The sequence below is a fragment of the Atractosteus spatula genome, chromosome 9 (genome assembly GCF_055471065.1).
Source record: "Atractosteus spatula isolate fAtrSpa1 chromosome 9, fAtrSpa1.hap1, whole genome shotgun sequence".
In the NCBI taxonomy this organism is placed as follows: domain Eukaryota; kingdom Metazoa; phylum Chordata; class Actinopteri; order Semionotiformes; family Lepisosteidae; genus Atractosteus; species Atractosteus spatula.
In genome coordinates, this window is record NC_142714.1 from 49,063,078 (window position 1) to 49,082,102 (window position 19,025).

The 19,025-nt window shown below is 49.2% G+C and overlaps 2 protein-coding genes across 7 annotated transcripts; both read left to right on the forward strand.

Annotated features, from left to right (window-relative positions):
* The first annotated feature begins 131 nt into the window (after positions 1-131).
* Positions 132-10,818, forward strand: prrg3 (proline rich and Gla domain 3). 2 transcript variants are annotated; one of them, XM_088925933.1, is made up of 4 exons: positions 132-219; positions 1,703-1,748; positions 4,022-4,182; positions 4,893-10,818. In XM_088925933.1, the coding sequence occupies exons 2-4, from the start codon at positions 1,739-1,741 to the stop codon at positions 5,433-5,435; spliced, it is 714 nt and encodes a 237-aa protein (XP_088782059.1). In that variant the 5' UTR covers positions 132-219; positions 1,703-1,738; the 3' UTR covers positions 5,436-10,818. The 2 variants fall into 2 exon arrangements, with proteins under 2 accessions (XP_088782059.1, XP_088782058.1); XM_088925932.1 differs by having other exon boundaries at positions 158-219; positions 1,703-1,763.
* A 545-nt stretch (positions 10,819-11,363) lies between these two features.
* Positions 11,364-18,494, forward strand: LOC148828738 (mitochondrial fission factor homolog B). 5 transcript variants are annotated; one of them, XM_088926005.1, is made up of 8 exons: positions 11,364-11,400; positions 13,352-13,558; positions 14,311-14,471; positions 15,104-15,198; positions 15,650-15,811; positions 16,648-16,713; positions 17,248-17,323; positions 17,580-18,494. In XM_088926005.1, the coding sequence occupies exons 2-8, from the start codon at positions 13,357-13,359 to the stop codon at positions 17,709-17,711; spliced, it is 894 nt and encodes a 297-aa protein (XP_088782131.1). In that variant the 5' UTR covers positions 11,364-11,400; positions 13,352-13,356; the 3' UTR covers positions 17,712-18,494. The 5 variants fall into 5 exon arrangements, with proteins under 5 accessions (XP_088782131.1, XP_088782133.1, XP_088782134.1 ...); XM_088926007.1 differs by having other exon boundaries at positions 16,654-16,713; XM_088926006.1 differs by lacking the exon at positions 11,364-11,400 and adding an exon at positions 12,262-12,337.
* Positions 18,495-19,025: the final 531 nt, after the last annotated feature.

Here is a 19,025-nt window from a genome sequence, read left to right on the forward strand (position 1 = left end):
GGAAGGAACTCCAACTACCAGCATGCACCGTGAAAACAAAGGCAGAGGCTTACTGTATCAAACCCGGACCGTGAGGGCTCTGATTGGTTGAAACCGGGATCCCAAGTTTCCGATTGGCTAAGACGCTTTTCATTCACACTTCGAGAGTAATTCGTGTGTAGACGCTCTGTTGCTGGAAATAGCAATGGAATGGAAGGGATTCGACTCTAACGGGGGAAGGTAGGCTTGTATTATTGCTCTGTTTCAGAGTTGCAAGTTTATAAATCAGAGAGATAAAAAGCACCCATTGTTTATTCGGGGGGCGTTGTGATGGCGTTATCGAAAAAGGTGCGTGAAATGTTCGGTTATAATCTTCGTTTTATCGCAAGTAGCTCATCAGGGTAGTGCTTTCAAAAACCTCAATGAAAAAAAAAACTCAGCACGACTGTTAATAAATATTTGATTCATACAGAAACCGTTTCTCGGCCTCCCCTGGTTGGTTCGTGTTAATAGAAAACGAGTCTGATGTTCATTATTGTCCACGTTTCACACAAATGGAAAAAAAAAACGTGTTGCTTTTTTTTTTGCCGGTGGTTAAAATACATGCGTATGTAATTTATTAGTCACGTTAAGTAAGATTTAGCTATCCAAGAACAGCGCGTAGCAGCTAATTTTCCACGGTTTAATCTCCTCGGCATCGCTTCAGGCAGGAAGATGTGGTTGTCAGGATGTGTCAATTACAAAGTAGTAGACAGGCAGCACCGACGCGCCACATACAGTAGTAACTAGCGCCCTTTCCGTAAATAGCACCTGATGGATACCAGCTGTAGCCCAGTGTTGATGTGCAGGGTACGCCACAACCGAAAGAAAACCCCCCCTTCTCCCGGCTCCGCGGCTCCAGACAGCGCCGTTCCTGTTCTACCTATTTCCGCCGAGATGCGTGCTGTTGTTGCGGTTTAATTGTGTCAACGCGGTGCGTGGGGGGGGGGACCCCCGCAGCTGACGGCGTGTCTCCCTTTCGCTCGCTCTCGCCCTCCTTGCTGTTGCCATGGCGATCCCTGCCCTCCTCCGGGGAGACGGGCGTGTGGGACACGCCGGCCCGCGCACCGCAGTGCCACCGAGCGGGGATTACCCACAGACCGGATCAATGAACCGGCTGTCAGAAAAAGCAGGAGGGAGGGATGCTGTCAGAACAGGCGATCTGCGTGCTGCCGTCACTCGTAGTACAGCCAGTAGCAGCGGTGTCTCCCTGTGTCCATTGACTCCCGGCTGCTCCATCTCCCGCCGCTCTCGGGCTGAGCACCAGCCTTTACTATCACCTCTTGTGTGTCTCCACAGTAATGCCCTGTCGATTTCCGGGGGAATTTTTAGAATTCGTCCCGCATTTTGATTCAATTTAAAAATCCTTCGTTTTGCCCGTAAGGGAAGAAAGAAGATGTTTTCCCCTCACGAAGATACTGACAAAGCAAATCCATCTGACGTCTACGGGGTGAGCTGTTACACTGGGAGTGGGGACGACTTTCAGGCGGAGCACGGGAGGCAGTGCCCTTACACCAAGAGCAGCGGGGGTGTGGAGCGGGCTGTTGCCGCTGATAGCCAGGCTGGAGGATCCGTTAGTTCCTGGCAGCCCAACAAGCTAGATGGCTCTCATTTGTTCCCCTTTTCCTAATCTCCTCCGTCTTCACAGTCTTCCTCCTTTCATAGTCTTCCTCTGCATTTGCAGGTCGCGCTGTTCCACTCTCCGCTGCGGACCGGCAGCATGGCCGAAGGCAAGTACCACCGCCGTACGAGCGGCACAGGGGGCCAAGCCTGGAGATATCTCCGGCTCTTCCCGGATTTCCTGAAAACATCCTGGTAGCACCCAAAGTGGAGCAGACGAGGATGGCTAGCTGCCCCTTTGCTCCGGCTGAGGCTGCCTAGTGTGCCGACTGAGTTGGCCGTTATTGTAAAGTGTTACCCCGGGCGGGGCAGTTCGGCCTTCCCGTTTCTGGGGGTGTTGGGGATTGGGCAGGGGTTCCCAGTCCTGGTCCTGATGATCCCCACACCTGTGTGGTTTCATTCTGACCCACCTTCATTAGATCAAGAGGTTGTGTCTTTGGAATATTTACATTTTTCTTTCTAGTCACCAGTTTAGGGTTTATTTCAATTGTAAAACACAGTGGTTAAAGCTCCAACATGTTCAAGAGCTGGGAACAAGGAGTTCCAACTGATCTGATTATTGTTAAGTCAGTGGAGGGTTTGATTGTGCCACTGAGGGCTCGGCTGGAGCAGAAACCAGCAGGTGTGTGTGTGTGGGTCACCGGGCCCAGCTCTCAGAACGACTGGCACAGTGTTTGCTCATTCAAAGTGTGGTGGCTCTGTGGCTCAGGATCTGTGCCTGTGGCTGGCAGGTTGTCGGTTTGTATCCCGCGGCCGGCAGAGGAATCCTACTCCGTTGGGCCCCTGAGCAAGGCCCTTCACCCCAACTGCTCCAGGGGCGCCGTATAAATGGCTGACCCTGCGCTCTGACCCCCAGCTTCTCTCCCTGTCTGTGTGTCTCAGGGAGAGCAAGTTGGGGTATGTGAAAAGACAAGTTCCTAATGCAAGAAATTGTATATGGCCAATAAAGTGATCTTATCTTATCTATCTTATCTTATCCAAAGCATATTACAGGGATCATGTGTGAGTTAACCAAACAATCATCTAGCTGCTATATCTCTCTGCAACTCACAACTGGCAGTCCACTGAAGCTCAGCAGGTCCTGACTCTCTGTGGTTATTAAAAACCCCAGGGTGTTTCTCTAAAAGAGTAGAGGTGTTACCCCAGTGTCCTGGCCAAATCTCCCCCTGGCCTTTACCCATCATGGCCTCCTAATAATCCCCATCTCTGAGCTGGCTTCATCACTCTGCTCTCCTCCACACTCATAGCTGAATAGCTGATGTGTGGGGAGTGTACTGGTGCACTATGGCTTCTGTCACATCATCCAGGTGGGGCTGCACACTAGTGGTGGTGGAGGGGAGTCCCCATTACCTGTAAAGCGCTTTGAGTTGAGTGTCCAGAAAAGCGCTATAGAATTGTAAGAGTGATTGTTTTACAATTATTAATCAGAGGTGGTGGAGTATTACCCTGACACACTGCATGTTACACCAACAGTGCATCTGGAGAGATACATAGAGAGAGAGAGGAGTGGGTTGTTCAACTTGAAGCTGGAACACCAATAGCAAACAAAGGCATAGAAAAAAATTAAAACAGAAACAAAAGGAAATGCATGAAAAAGAAAAGGAATTAAAACGCAGCCTGCCTGTGACTCAACTCCTCCAGGACAGAGTTGGAACTGAACGGCAGCTACACCTCACTGTCAGAGACGGCTTCAAGTTCGTTTTTCATTTTTAATGTAAAAAAATGTTTTTTTTAAAGCAGGCAAGTACTTTCACACTAATGAGCTCCCCTGGTGCCCGCTTGCTCTCACCGGCAGGCTGTTGGTGTTCGCACAGGAGCGATCTGAGAGCTGCGAGAGTGAGTCCTGTGTTGTGTGCAGGGTTGGAGGTAAAGAAGAGGCAGAAAACAGGCACTAAGAATACTTCCGTCTGTCGTTTTTGCCTCCGAGTGCTGGGAAATCTGCAGAGACTGTAGTGGGGAGAATTGAGACATGAGAGTATCATTACTCCTTTTAAGGAACTTATCCAGGCTGCTTCAGGGGGTCTGCTTTAGAATATCTGCTGTCCCAAAGGTGCAGTCCTCCGGTATCGTTCACCCCCAGGGAATTCCTGGCGACAGCTATCCGTCCCTGGTTTTCTGCAAAATCTATGATCTCCTTACGGGAAAACTCGATGGACGTGGAAGCTTATAGCATCTCAAAACGTGCTCGGCTTGTTCTCACACCAGGGAAGTTCCTATTAGTTTTCTAGAACATGTTTTTTTTTTTCCAAGCCAAATCTCCGCATTTCTTGTCTCTGTGACTGAACTGGCTCTCGCTGAACGCAGCCTTTTTTAGCTCGGTATGTGCAACAGCAAGCCTGTCTCTGTCTGAGGGACTTTCCCCCTTCCTGTCCCCCTCCGCCAGCGTTCCTAGGGGAGAAGGATGCCCACTCTCTCCTCCGGCGACTGCGGCGAGCCAACGGGTTTCTGGAGGAGTTCCGGCAGGGCAGCATCGAGCGGGAGTGTGTGGAGGAGAGCTGCAGCTTCGAGGAGGCCAAGGAGGTGTTTGAGAACAAGGAGCGCACGGTACCAGGAGCAACTCACTGCTTCACTCTCACAGAGCTGCATCATCACACTGAGGCTGCACACAGAGACCGACAGAGACCGACAGAGACCGACAGAGACCGACAGAGACCGACAGAGACCGACAGAGACCGACAGAGACCCACAGAGACCCACAGAGACCCACAGAGACCCACAGAGACCCACAGAGACCCACAGAGACCCACACTCCAGACAGGCACTTTGCATTGATGCGCATGTGTCACTCACACGTATAGACCTACATCTGGGGGCAGTGATGCACTCTGCACTGATATGTTGTAGTGAGACACACACCACTGATACTTGCTCGCTAAAACAAATGCACACACACAAGATTTTTATGGCTGGTGCACTCATATGCACAAAATGGTCAAGATGTTATCCTCCACTGCAGAATTTGCTCAAGTTTTTCTTAATGTTGTGCATCCCAGCAGGTCATGTTACAGAGGGATTTGTTTTTGAGGCCAAAAAAAGTAGAGCAGCGTCTCTGCCTCATAACAGCATTGTATCTTAATAGGTGATTGCTTTTAGTTTTTTTGCTGCAACTTTTGTAAAACTGGGAGAGAATTTTGCACTTGAGCAAAAAGATGTGGGTGGATCTGCACAGCGCATGAAAGTGTGCACACTCCTGTCACAGCTCTGCCTCCTTGTCTCCTTGTCTCTCTGTCCGTGTGTCTGTGTGGGGCTCTCAGATGGAGTTTTGGAAGAACTACATCTACACCGTGAGCAGCAACTCGGAGGCTCGGACCGAGCGCTCGGACGCCGTCTTCATGGTGGTGCCGCTACTGGGCGTGGCGCTGCTCATCATCATCGCGCTCTTCATCATCTGGAGGTGTCAGCTGCAGAAGGCCACGCGGCGCCGGCCCGCCTACTCCCAGAACCGCTACCTGGCCAACCGGACCTCCCGCAGCCTGCCGCGCATCCTGGTCCACCGGGAGCCCGCGCACGCGCCCAGCGAGGCCGCCGCCAGCGCCGAGCCCGGCCCCCGCTGCACCGGCCCGGGGGCGGCGGCGGCGGCGTTGGCGGTCGGCGACGGTGGGCCCTGCCACCCCCACTCCGGCCGGGCTCTGTATGTGCAGGACTCCTCCGTGTCCGTGGCATCGCGGCTCTCCAGCGCCACCCCGCCGCCCTCCTACGAGGAGGTGACGGGCCACGTGGAGAGCAGCAGCGATGAGAACAGCGCCCCCTACAGCGACCCGCCGCCCAAGTACGAAGAGATCATCAAGCAGAAGTGATGCTCCCCAGCAGCCAGACATGCGAGGCTTGGCAGTGACCAGCCCCAGCAGTGTGAGCCATTTCAGGTTTTACCAGTTGCCAGCTCTTGTTCGGAAAAAGCCGGGACGCTGCACACGTTTTTAATGCGTGGGCGCCTTACCCGAAGGGAATTTGCATTGACACACACAAGTGACCGCGCGTTACAAGTTTGTGTTGTCCTTCTTCACTGATAGAGTTTGGGCAGAAGCCAGCGTTCGCAGAGCCTGAAATGGATGAAATCGCTGGGCGTTGGGAAGGAGTCGGTGATTTAATCCCAAGCCGTTGACCTCATAACTATACCTTCCCCCGCTCCCCCCAAGGTGGAAGGATCCCCCTCCCCAGGTGAAAGACAACAACGCAAAGGCATCGACAGGTTGACACCACTATTCACAAGGGAAACAAGCTCCTGGCTCCTTCCCGTCCTCGGCAGAGAGGGACTGATGGGAAAAGGGAGGGAGGCTGACTTGGATCAAAGTGCCAAACGAGTTTAATCGGATTCCAGAACACGAGGGATGGTGCGGGATGCCAGCTGGCCACCCCAGACCTCGTGCAGCTCTCTCGTGCTGCGCTGGGAGTTCTCGAGCCCTGGCTGTGGCCCCGAGAGTTGGATCACTGAAGATAAAGCCCAGAAACTCTGTCCTGGAAACAGGTGGCAGGTCGCCCCTGGGGAGACCGCTCAGTGGCGTTGGGCCAGTTCAGCACCCGTTCCTGCGGGGGGGGCGCTGTAACTCCCTGGGGCGAAAGGAAGGACTGGATGCTCCGGGGTGCGTGGTGCGAATTCCCGTTGGCGTTGCCTTTTTGTTTCCCCAGCTTCGAATGTCTAACAGGGCTTGGCCGCTGCTGTGCCAACTGCGACCGCTGTCGTTCCGATAGCGGCAGGTGATGGAGCTTTGCTGTGGTGGGTCACCACGCAGGGCCAGGAGGAGGGGAACCTCATGTGGGCACAAAGGGGCTGGTCCCTCCGCACTGCCAGCCTTCAATGCCTTTGTCAGATACCTGCCGTCCTGAGAATTAGTAAAAAGAAACCCCGAGGTGGGTGCACCCTCTGCTGAATATATGTGATCATGTAATCATGGGGGCTCCATGCATGCAACCCTGGAGAGCCCCAATCCACTTAGTCTTGCAGGTCACCTGTGTCTAAATAAGAGACACTTGTTAAGCTATTAAGTATGAAAAAGTGATCTGTACAAAAGAAAGGCTATGAACAAAGAGGAGGCCATCTGGCCAGTCGAGCCCTTTTGGTAGCTGGTAGTTAATTGATCTGAGGATCTCGTCCAGCTGTTTCCCGAAAGACGCCAGGGTATCAACAGCCAGCATGACTGGGCAGCTTAGTTCCAGTTATGAGTTCTGGTCACTGGCTGAAGGTGACAAAATTACAAAATTAATTCTACATTATAACATTGCAACCGAATTGTCCCAAGCTTTCAGAAATTGGTGTTTTAATTGGGGCTCTCCAGAAGCCGGGTCGGAGGTCCTCGCTCTGCTGCTGCTGCAGGGTAGGAAGGCTTCCTTTTCCTGTCATTTGATCAAACTGGAGGTTTTTACAAGCTGTAGTTTGATTTTAAATTGTACAGACGAAGAGCCTGCTGTTCCTAACAAGCTTCCAGCCCTGTCAGTTGTGTTAGAGTAGTGGAGCCCAACTCCAGTCCTGCTGCCTGCGGGTCTCCGTACCACCCAATTTCCATCAAATTATTGCTCCAGTTAATTATCCCAGTTCAAAACCATTTGCAAGTACTTCAGGTCCCGAAGAGTGAAAGAAACCTGTAAGATGTGGCCTGTAGCCCTGCAGGCCTGGAGCTGTGCACCCCTGATTCAGGGGGTGACAGTGTCTTTCTGTGGGTCCCACAACACAGTGGGTTGGCCTCTTACTGCAGTCGTGCGGTGTCCACTTACGACAACACTATTCTTCACTCAGGCTCCATTGCACTCCAAATGGACTGAGTACATTGAGCTCCATAAACCCCCTTTTTGTCCCTAAATGTGGTGGTTGATGCAATTTACAGCACCTAGCTGTGCGCTCTCTGCAGTGTTGCTATTTGTTCATGTCCACTGTGTCCATACATGTGAAGCTTTCTGTGCAGCTTTCCACTAGAGGGCGCTGCACAAGTATTACAGAGCTGTCAACGCTATGAAGAAGCTGTTGTTTTTATTGGCTATGAGGCCTACTATTAGGGCTACTGGCGGAAGGTCCCCTTAAGCAGGCTAGCAGAGGTGTACCCCCTTTCTCAGCCACCAGTGTCTCGTGAGGGAGGGCATTCTTCTCTGCCCAGGCTTAATCAGAAATGGTGGTGCCGTTCGATTCCTACATTTTTTTATAGTTATTATTATTATTTAATTCTGAGTTAAAAAAAAGAAGACTTTTCAGTAGCTCAGTTGAATCCCTTTCTGGGGAAATCGGAAGGAAAGATCCCTTCATTTACTTATTCTGTTCATCCTGTTTGTATCCGAATGAAAATGAGAAAGTGTGGAAGAGCCAGAGGCATGCTGACAAGCTCCTAGTGTACTGTGCTGGGTCCCCCTTGGGGTTGTGTTCCTGCTTGCTTTGATGTTACAGCACACAATGCGCTCCGTTTCCTGCTGTGTTACACCATTCTCCTGTACAGGGCGCGGCTGGGCTTCAGAGACAAACCCATTTTCTCCTTTTCCCTAGTCTTGCTTGGCAACATGGATTTTCATCCTTCTGCGCCTTACTGTCACACGTAAATGCTCGTGCCTCCACTGTGCTCTGTGACAGGAGTTCTCCCTTGGTGTGGAAGTCGTCGTCTGCATTGGAAAGTGTTGCAATGCCATTGTTATGGCCTAGTTGAGAATCTGTGCTGGTGGCTGGTGTTATGGAGGGGACAATAACTCAGATTGTTCTAGTATTGAAACCCTGTGTAGTTTTCAAATTCTAAACAAAGGAGACACTTTTTTTCTTTGCAAAATAGAATGCACATATTTGCTCCTGATGAACGTATAGCTTTCTTCCTCACTCAGCTGTCATAGGACATGCCTGCAGTATAGTGTATAGCATGTATAATGTCTCAGCATCATAGACATAGCCGACCCTGAAATAGACAACCTCTAACATAGCGATTTCCAACTCTGGGAGTCGAAGATTCACTGTCTTCAGTTTCAGAAGAGCTCCCTGTTACTTGAATCATATTTGACTATTTATACCCCAATTAATATGAATTTTTAATCATTAACAGCCCAGCTGTAGTGTCTTGTCCTCTTTCATGTTCTCCTTTTTTTTGCCTTATTAATGAGTTAAAATTTACCACACTCCCTCAGAGCTCATCAGCCCTTTTCACAGCTCGGTAAGGTTTGATTTTGTGGAAACTGTACGATTTCCAGTGCTCTTTGCTCTTTGGAATGAGGACGTTTTTGCTTTGTTCTGCGTTTGCTGTCCCAGGAGCCAGCCTGCTCAGACCAGTGTGTCAGAGCTGTCCAAAAAAGTGCTTCCACTTTCTGTCACTTGGCACGGTATCATCTTTCCCTGCTCTTGGATAAATAAATATTGCAAACTGAAAAAATAGTAATAAAGAAAGCAAAGGGTGTCCCCTGCTGTTCACCCTCCTGGGTACTGCGAGCTGCTTGTAATACTGAAGAAGACATCAGCACATCAGTATCTCTGAGTGGGGAAGAGTGTGTCTTTACAGTCTGCGTGCAAACAACAGCAGGAGAGTTTAGTCACAAAACGTCAAAAAGCACATTGGTAAACATACCGTACGTACGTGTAACGCTTTTGTATTGCTGAAAAACCTTTTCATCCCATTTGAAACTGCTCTGTATCACCACATTTAGGTTTCCCATCGTTTGGCGATATTTTCCTTATAAATTCACTTCTGAGTTCACCCATGTTTTTATGTAAATATGTATACACACGCTTTCACAACTGCCTAGGGATCTGGCCTTGTTTTCCCTGTCATAGTCTCGTATTTGTCCCATTTAGCCAAAGTGGGCCACCTCCTTTTATATTTATATATGTATAATAAATAATATGGTACATTTTTATAATTGATTATTGCATGGATGCATATTTTTATATTATTATAATTTTGTTTTCTTTCTCTAGCTCAAGTTGATAGATTTGTACTAAAGTGTATTGCCAGTAGGTCAGGGGTAGACAGCTGAAGCTTCTCCAATCTGTGCTGGGGTTTGGTCTAGGACTTAATTTGTCCTGAATTACTGCACTCGCCTTTTGCCCCTCTCTCGTTTAAACACAATTATTTGTAAAGGGGGGGAGTGGTGGAGTCCAGGCTGCCTGCCCCTGCAGTTAATTGTCTAGTATGTATTTCCAGATGTTTGCTCCCCTTTTTGTACAAATGAGCTTCCAGTACTAGCAGATTAAGGAGAGAAGTGTCTCCTTCACGGTTTACAGAACTTCACTGCATGGATGACACAAAGAACTGGAGTCCTCTGCAACAAATCGTGGCGTTGTTGAATTTCTAAAGGCACAATTTATAGAAAATATTCGCCTTGTATACAGTACACCTTTCAGAACGAACTCTCGATGTGTAGTCAGTATGTGAGTACAACACTGACATCTACCGGCCTTTCAGTGGTAGTGCAAGTGACGTGCATTAAAAACAATGTACAGAACTCCCTCTCCTCTGATGTAAAGTGCTTTATCGGCAGCGTTTCACTCTTTTTAAGTGTTGTTAACCAAATTGAAATGTAGCTGGGGAGGGGGCATTGGGGGAAATTTTGTGTACGTGTTAGTATTTCGTTCTCATGATGGTGATTTCGGGGTGAAGGCTTGTGTCTGGGTCTCAGCGTGGAGTTGACTTGAAACCTTCTAATCAAACGCATGACGTGGTCCTTTTTTCTGTCATCTCTGACCGTCTTGCGGCCAGAGAATGTGAACTCGCTGCACTACCAGGACACGGGTTTATTTCCTCCGATATCCGAAAAAGAGAAAATATCTTTCTCCTTCACCAAATTGCTTTTTCGAGTATGTGTACCTGAGCTGTTTTTGTATGATGTGTAGGACACAAATAATATGACACACTACGTCGTCACGTGGGCATCAGTGTTTCCGAATTTGGCTTAATGTCCATTTTTAAGAATTAGGCGAAACCTCTCCAGGCTACCGTAAATACATCTGAGGTTGCAGGGCCAGCGCTTTGCGACATTCATAGAAAATACGGGGCAAGTCATTCCGGGTAGCAGAGTTGGGAACAGGGGTACGGGGGGGTCTCTCTTGTGTTTCTTAAGGTAGTATTAGTCTGTGCCAAAAATCCACCCCGCGAGACAGACACACTGCTGGCCTCACCCTGGTTTCCCTTCAGCCACGCTAAGTGCCAAATCTCTCTCTCTCTCTCTCTGTGTGACGCACCAACTACTCTGTGCACATATTAAACAGTGTTTTTTTTATACAAACTTTCCTGGGCTCCTTCTCTTTTATTCTGGTGAATAAACCGTGATGGTGAGAGACACTGGGCTACAGGAAGTGTCATTCTCCAGAGGAGACCTTCGGCAAGGGACGTGACTACGAGCTCATTAAGGCTCCTTTTCAACTCATCGAGTTTGGTCACACGTCTGCTGTTCTGGTAGGTTCCTCTTGCACAGTTTGGCCTGCCTGTAGCCCCCTCTGTCCCCTTGATTCAATTGGTGAAGTAATTTCTTGGTTTCCACTTCATCTGCATCTAGACTGGGATCAAAACTGAAGAGTTCAGTTGCTCGTTGATTCCTTTAATGTTAATTGATTATTTATGTTTAAAGAGTTACACTTCCTGTCTATTTTTTTTATTTAATGTTACAAAAATTTGCGTCGGGAATACACAACCTCACCATGTGACTGAGTCTCTCGGTGTTTACACCTGACTCCTGGAGGCGGGACTAAACCTGCCGCCGGTCGATTCTATAGGACATAAGTGTACGGAGCCGTGACGCAAGACAGAGGGGGAGGGTTTTGCACCGGTTACGTCATAAACAGGAGTCGAAAAGAGGTTTGTGCAACAGGTTAGTGAAAAACTGCTTTTCTAGTGTGGGACTTGAGCTTCAGCGGGTTTAGATACTTTTGCGCAAAGTCCAACTAGTCAGGCTAACGCCTGTTAAACTTTGTAACGTATTCGGACTTTTGCAGCGACTGTCATTAAAGCTGAAATGCGAATTTAGAGGGTGATCCCTGAGTTTGTGTTGATTGGGACACAACTGCGCTGCACAATACTTCGGTATTTCAATCTAGTTCTTAGATAAACATACAAAACCCTCGATTTGTTAAATACAGAAATACAGAATTACCTCCTTTTAGCAGCCGGTATGCTGTTTTGTAATTACAAGTAATATGGATAAAAAACAATTTTAATTAATTCTTATAACATTTTTATTTGTATAAAAAATTAGTTTATTGTGTGAAGGGGCTAACTGTTTTCTCACAGTACCCAGAACATGCATTAGTTTTTAATCCCCTTAAACGGTCTCGTCACCTGGTGTTTGACTCGAGCAGGGAGCAGGTCGTGTCGGGCCGCAGTCTGTCGCGGTTTAAAGATAAGATTGACTCCCAGTGCTCAGCAGTCTGATCGATTTCAGAGTTTCCGATCTGGAGGTTGGTCTACTGACGGAACGGAAAACCAGATTAAAGTTGTGATGCTGTGATGTGACAGAGATCGCGTGGCTAACACATATGGGTACAAAACTGGGTTTGGTAGTTTGGCGAATTCGGTTCTTTTATATCGATTTAAATTCCCAGGTCTTCAACTTGCAGGACCTGAAATGTATTTTTTTAAACTATTCTGTGTCTGTCCCATAACGTGGGGTGTGGCTACATTGGTCGCACGGGTTTTAAAACACTATTTGCAGTCCAGCTGTCTTTTCTTATTCATTTCTTTGAGAAACAAATAATATCCTTATGAATGAGCTTGCTTGATCAAGATGCTGACAGAGCAGATTTAACAATGTGAGTACTGCGTCGTCTACAACCCTCCTTTCTCTATATGCAAACTGCAGGGGGTCAGTAAGGCGCTGTGTGTTCTTTGTAATGTAATGTTTTAAGATTCTCTCAGGCTTTTCACTGGGAGAGATGAAAAAGCAACTGGCCTGTAGCTGTTAAGATCTGGTTTTGGGAATAGGGGCAATGATGGATTTCTTCCACAGAGAAGGGATGATTTGTAGATTTAAAGACATTTGACCTGTGCTGGATCAATTTTGATAGACAGATTAAACAAGTGAAATGACAGGACAGCAAATTTCCTCAGTGGCACAGTGAAGCTTGAATTAAATGTTTAGAAGCGGTTGATCGTATATAATGCAACATTTAGTTAGCGCTGACCTGTGACATTCATGTTATACTTCATGCCCCAACATGTGAGATCCCAGGTGCAATACTGCTGTGATCACAGGGGCTACAGATCACAAGGGCTTCTAGTACGGGCGGAGCGGTGGCTCTGTGGCTCAGGATCTGCGCCTGTGGTTGGAAAGTTGCCGGTTCAAATCCCACAGCTGGCAGAGGAATCCTACTCCGTTGGGCCCTTGACCCCAGCTGCTCCAGGGGTGCTGTATAAATGGCTGACCCTGCGCTCTGACCCCCAGCTTCTCTCCCTGTCTGTGTGTCTCATGGAGAGCAAGCTGGGGTATGTGAAAAGATGAATTCCTAATGCAAGAAATTGTATAGGGCCAATAAAGTGATGTTATCTACTTCAAGTAGTCAAGATTCAGAGCTGCAGCTGCTGAAGGCCAGATCAACTCCTCAGTGAGTAAAGTGCTGGGATGAGAAAAATTTGGACCAGCTAAGAGACTGATTCAGTTCGGTTAACGATTGAAGATCTTTTTTAGATCTGAGGAGGGCAGAAATACACAGCTGGCAAGGAGGAACAGGAGATAAAATAAGAGTGAGTCAGGTTCCAAGCTGAGAATGAAAGAAGCGCTGAAGTGATCTCCCGGCGGGACGTGCTGACTGCACCCTGTGTTCCAGTTGCGATGGCGTCTCGGGGTTTCCTGGGCGAGGAGCAGTCAGGGGGGCGCCGCCCCGACCTGGGCTTCACGGAGGTCATCAGCCAGCGGATGTGCGTCCCCGAGCACCTGAGGGTGGCCGCCATGCCCTCGGAGGAGCGGGAGGGGCCCGGACAGGAGCCGCCGCCTTCCTTCAGCATGCACATCCCTGACCGGATATCGCTGGCGGGTGGGTGTGGACCTCCTGCGCAAACAGGCCGGAACCACACCGGCCTGGCAGGGCAAAGTCAAGGGGCTCTTCCTGTAGCTCCCTGGGGTAACACAGCCCAGCCAGGGGGAAGAGTGCTGACAGGATGAGAAGAGGGGAGTAACCTGGGCCCAGCTCCAGCGGGAATCTCAAGGTCTGGGGAACAGTGTGTTTGAAAGTCCACCAGCAGGGGATGTTCAGGTCTTTGGAGATTAGCATCTGTGCAGAGCCCGGAAATCAGATTTGGTTTGTAATATTTAAGCCAGGAGTGGCACGGTGGCGCAGTGGTGAGCATTGCTGCCTCACATTGCTGGGGGTCCTGGGTTGAATTCCAGCCCTGGGGTGCTGTCTGTGTGGAGCTTGTATGTTCTCTCCATGTTCGTGTGGTATCCCCTGGGTGCTCTGACAGTCCAAAGACAAACTGGTAGGTAATAATTGGCTTCTGGGTAAAACCGGCCCTGGTGTGAGCGTGTGTGTGTTTGTGTCTATGTGCCCTGAGATGGACTAGTGTCCTGTCCAGGGGTATGTGCTTTGCACGTGTTGCTTGCCTGAGATCTGTTGCTCTGACCCCCCACGACCCTGTTTTGGATAAAGCGGTGAGACAATGGTGTTTAAGACAGCAACTGTTTCATCCAAGTCACTAACAGCTGGGGTTGGAACACAAACCATGTGTTGACCGGCACTGGCCTGGCATGTCCTGATGTCATCTGTGCCTTTTGTCTTTGATGGCGCAGATGTTCCAGATGTGAGTCCCCGGCCCCCATTCCTTCCTCGGATGAGCCAGGGGTGGACCCCCCAGCCCCCAGCCGCTCTGCGCCGTGCTGGCTACTCAGGGGTGCTCTCTGAGTCTCTGGCAGCAGGGTGGGACAGGGGGACACATCGTCAAGAGGAGCAGGTACGTTCCTTCAGGTCTGGGCTCATAAAGGGGCCCATAACGAGCGCCCCAATGTGAGAGGCCGTACCCTGCTTCCACACAAGCCTGCATCGCTGACGCCCCACCTATGCAGATTTTCTCTGTGAGAAAGTGAGTGTGAGCACTGAAAGTGATCTCACACCTGCTGTCAGAGTTTCAGTTTCGGCAATATAAATAATGGCAGGGTGGCATCAAGTGCACCCGGTTTCTTCTGTGTGGCAGTGCTAACTCTACACCCCAACGCAGGATGCTGCTTGATTGGGGTGGGAGGGGGTCTCAAAGGGTTCACTGAGCAGATAATGCATGTGTTGAGGTCAGTTAGCGTGATTGGTCTTTTTGGGTAGAGAATGTGGACTTCATTCTGGGGTAATTGTAATTCCTAGTACATCTTTTAACTTGCCTCTGGCCCAGTGTTGTTACAAAATGGAGGAGGACAACTTGCCTCTGGCCCAGTGTTGTCACAAAATGGAGGAGAACACGAGTTCAGCAGAACTGAGCTAGAGGTTGTGAGCAGGTGGTTGTTGTTGTTAAAGGAACGCTGATTACTGCTTCTTGTTATCACTGTGTTCTGCTTTTTCTGCTTCCTATTCTTCCTCCTCTCCTCCTTGTGAAAGGCCTCCCTCCGCAGGTCATTCAGTGACTGCACATTCATCAGGAGCTCTGCGGCACCCTCCAGTGGCTCACGACCCCAGCAGCCCCTGCAGCCTCTGTGAGTACTGTCCTCCGTAGCTTCTCCAACTACAATTCCCATCAGCCTTCAGCTGCATTCCCACAATGACCTTGCCTGCAACAGTAGAATTGCCTTGTGCTGTTTGTAGTGCCCCAGGTGGAGTTTTAGCTAAGTCTCTCAAATCCTCCTGTGCTCCAGCTAGGAAGCCCATGTGGGCTTAAATATATTCCAGTACTTTTCAGAACCTAGGAAGGTGTTCAGCAGATGTGGAGAAAGGTGAGTGTTCCTGTTGCCCCATTGGGTGAACACCCAACTTTAAGGTAAAATACAGACAAAGGACAATTAAGTGAATAGAGCATCTAGATGCCATTCCGTTCATTTATCAATATACTCCACCTATTGGACTGTCCTTACGCTGGTTCATGCAGACACTATCTGTGTGTTTGTAACCTGTCTATGTGCCTGTCTGTGAACCCCCCCCCCCCCTTAGCCAGAGTGTGGGACACCCCCAGCACCCCGATTCACCCTCCTCACCCCTGGAGCCTCTCCCCAGCCTGCTGTCCCCTCAGAACATGCTGAGGACTGCGCGGGAGCTGGGACAGCAGGCCACTCAGCAGCTCCTGCAGACAATCACTCAGAAATACAGCCCCAGGTGACAGAGCTGCCCCTCTCGTCCTGCCCTCTGCTTGTGATCCACGGGCTCGAGTGTTCACACCCCTCCCCAGATACGCTGGCAGGCACCTTCCCAGAAGTCAGTGCGTGCTGAACAAGAAATGGCACTGCCTGGTTTCGTGCAATGGTGTGCAGTATCTTGCCACCTCACAAATGCAAAACATGATTGCATTTAAAACATTTCAGTTGTGATCAGCAGAAAAACACGATTATTCCTTCCCGTGATCGCGTAAAAATTTCAATTATAAATACGCTCTGTCCTTTTTCTTAATGGACTTGAACTGCCAACGTATCCAGGGCGAGAAAAGCCAGATCTGCACTCTGTCTTCCCAGTCTGTCTGTGTGTGGCTTTGTGAATGTGCACAGCACACAGGGGGTGAGTTCTCTAACTCTGAGCTGTCCGTTCCTAGTCCTAGAGGGCTGGTGTGTCTGCAGGTTGTCATTTCAGCCTAGGTCTTAATGATCTGAACCTGTTACTGGCTTAATTAGACCAGTTGAACTGCTTCTCTCAGCCCTTCAGGTGCAGAACTGGGCAGCCATGCTGTATAGTACCGGCACGGGGTGGCACTGTCTCTGCAGCTGGAGGAAATGTGTGCAACATCTGGATCAGCTTCCCCCTTGCGGGGTCCTGCTTGATCGATCGCATGTGAAGCAAAACAAAACAGTTCAATTTTTTCCTTTTATCCCTTTCTGATTTGATGGGTTTTTTTTTTTGCAATGGAACTGACAATTATTAATTCTAGTTTTTTTGGACCAGGAATCTCTATCCATCTGTCTTTTGGAAGTGGAACTCTTTTTCTTTTCTTCTTTCTGAAGTTACAGTTGCCTGGATAGCTCTCCGACCAGCAGCGCCAGTTTTAATCCTGTGGGCGACCATAGAAGGTAATGCTCTTTTTTAAGTTTGGTTATATTTTCATGAATGAGTGAATGAATGTTTCACAAGAACAAAGAGCCTGTGCTGTACACCTGTGATCCATCTATACGTATAGATCCATCTATCTATAAAAAAAAACCCACTGATTTCTCATGCATGCAGATTTGATCTGTAGTGTTTCCAAAGTAGTTAAAATTTGAAAGTCTAACTGGATGATGTGGTAATTCAGCTGTATGTTGAGTATGGTGTTAAAAACAAAACCTTTTGGAGCTTGTGTATGTATACACAGAGCCACGAGGTCTCTGCACCATCAGTATTGATGGAAACATGATTAGGATAGCTGCCCAGTCTCATTGCGCTTGTTATTCTGTGGAAAAGGACTGTTTCATCAGCCTTGCCTGGGTCTGCCGTTTAAAAGCAGGAGAGAAACTCCGGACGCAGCCCTTGCACCAGGCGGGGCCTTTCTGTACTCGCTGGCTGGTGCCCGTGGTGTCTGTGTGTGGGCATTGCTGTCGTCTGACCTCAGGCTCTCTCTGTCTCAGTGGGGTCCCGGAGTCCTGGCTCAGCCCTGACGCAGAGGAGGGCGTGGCGGTAGAAGTCATTGTGCTGCGGAGACAAGTGAGCAGGAGCAGGAAACATTCTTGGTGTCTATGTCTGCGATGTAGGGATGTGTCTATATGTGGGTGAGCAGAGTGCTGTAGTCCTGCCTCTGTATTGTGGGGCAGTGTGTTGCAGTCCTGCCTCTGTATTGTGGGGCAGTGTGGTGCAGTCCTGTCTCTGTATTCTGGGGCAGTGTGTGTGGGAGCAGTGTGCTGTAGTCTTGTCTCTGTATTGTGGGGCAGTGTGCAGTAGTCCTGTCTCTAATGTTTTGCAGATCAGTAAGATAAGCCACCGCCTGGCTGGCCTGGAGAGGCAGAATGTGGAGCACAGACGCACCGAACTGCTGCTCTTCTCCCTGCTGCTCTCCGCCTGTATGGTCAATGGTTGGCTGTGGTTGCGCAGGTAGCCTCAAGCTGCGCAGAGAGAGCCCCAGGCTGCGCAGGTGGCCTCAGACTGTGCAGAGAGAGCATCAGACTGCGCAGGGAGCACCTGTGCCACCTCCCACACAGGTGCATGGAAATGGACTTCAGAGCAGCAAGGAGCACCTTCCCCTGAGATGACGGGCAAATTGGACTGACAGCTCTACACTGCAGCTACACAGTTGGCCCCAAGAGTCCACTTAGAGATGCAGGAGATCAGTTCTGTCTGCATGTCAGCCCACCCCTCTGTACCTCAAGGAGACACCCCTCACTAGCAGGAGCTCCAGGACTGAGACAGGATGAGGACAGCAGTGTCTTAGCCCTCCTCGGAGTGTGCCCTCAGCCTCGCTGGAGACAGCCTGGACCTTGCACTACAATGAAGGTTCTCTGGTTGTCGAGGACTAGAACTGCAGGCTCCTATTCTGTCACACGTGACTGTTAACTGAACTAATTAGTTTCCTAGTAGGAGAGAATTAGATTTTAGTTGCAAGTTGTTTTTCTGTAACACTAAATTTAACAAAATCTGTACAGGATGTTTCATGCTGCTCTGAGACTTGAGAAATGCAGGGAACAGTACCTCAGCTTAGATTGATTGAGCTCACTGAAATACTATGCAAAGCAGAGCTCACCAGGTGATGTTCAGATGTCCATAGCGATTGGCAGGAATGTTGTGTTTCTAGGAGTTATGTTTGCTGGATAATTTGTGTGTTTAAAATACACTTTATAACAGATTTTAATATATGAAATAAATTCTGGATTTGCTCTCTGTAGATGTAGTCATAATATTCTTATTAATGACAATATGTTTATTTGTAAAAAAGCAGTAAGTGTTTTGCAGATCTATTTGGGGCATGCAGTCCTGTTTTCAGCCAACTTGAGCATCTTTAAGCCTGTTTGCATCTCTGGGATGAAAGTAAGGGTTGCCAAATATAGGGCGTGCCCCTGGACATGCTGCAGTGACCCCAGAGGGCTCCTGGGGGCCCTTGTAGTGCCTGTGGTTGAAGGAAGCCGATGTTTTCCATTATATACGACCCTGGAACACAAACAGCAAACAACTGCAATTTTAGGATTGTTAGGGTTTAGGAAGGTGTGGCTCAGAGGAAGGAGGGTGTGGCTCTGAGATGGGATGGTGTGGCTATTGAGAGTGTGTGTTATGCTCATAGGAGGGAGGGTGTGGCTATCGAGAGTGTGTGTTATGCCCAAAGGAGGGAGGGTGTGGCTCAGGGAAATTGGGGCGTGACTCAGGGAAGAGGGGTATGGTTCTGAGGAGGTAGGGTGTGACTAAGGAGTGAGGATGTAGG

What these genes read in the sequence shown, in the direction of transcription:
- LOC148828738 (XM_088926005.1), top strand. Translation starts at nt 13,357, where the DNA reads ATGGCGTCTCGGGGTTTCCTGGGCGAGGAGCAGTCAGGGGGGCGCCGC. An exon ending in TGACCGGATATCGCTGGCGG is followed by an intron (nt 13,559 to 14,310) that starts GTGGGTGTGGAC and finishes TTGATGGCGCAG; the next exon opens with ATGTTCCAGATGTGAGTCCC. An exon ending in TCATTGTGCTGCGGAGACAA is followed by an intron (nt 17,324 to 17,579) that starts GTGAGCAGGAGC and finishes AATGTTTTGCAG; the next exon opens with ATCAGTAAGATAAGCCACCG.
- prrg3 (XM_088925932.1), top strand. Translation starts at nt 1,739, where the DNA reads ATGGCCGAAGGCAAGTACCACCGCC. An exon ending in CGAAGGCAAGTACCACCGCC is followed by an intron (nt 1,764 to 4,021) that starts GTACGAGCGGCA and finishes CCCCTCCGCCAG; the next exon opens with CGTTCCTAGGGGAGAAGGAT. An exon ending in TTGAGAACAAGGAGCGCACG is followed by an intron (nt 4,183 to 4,892) that starts GTACCAGGAGCA and finishes TGGGGCTCTCAG; the next exon opens with ATGGAGTTTTGGAAGAACTA.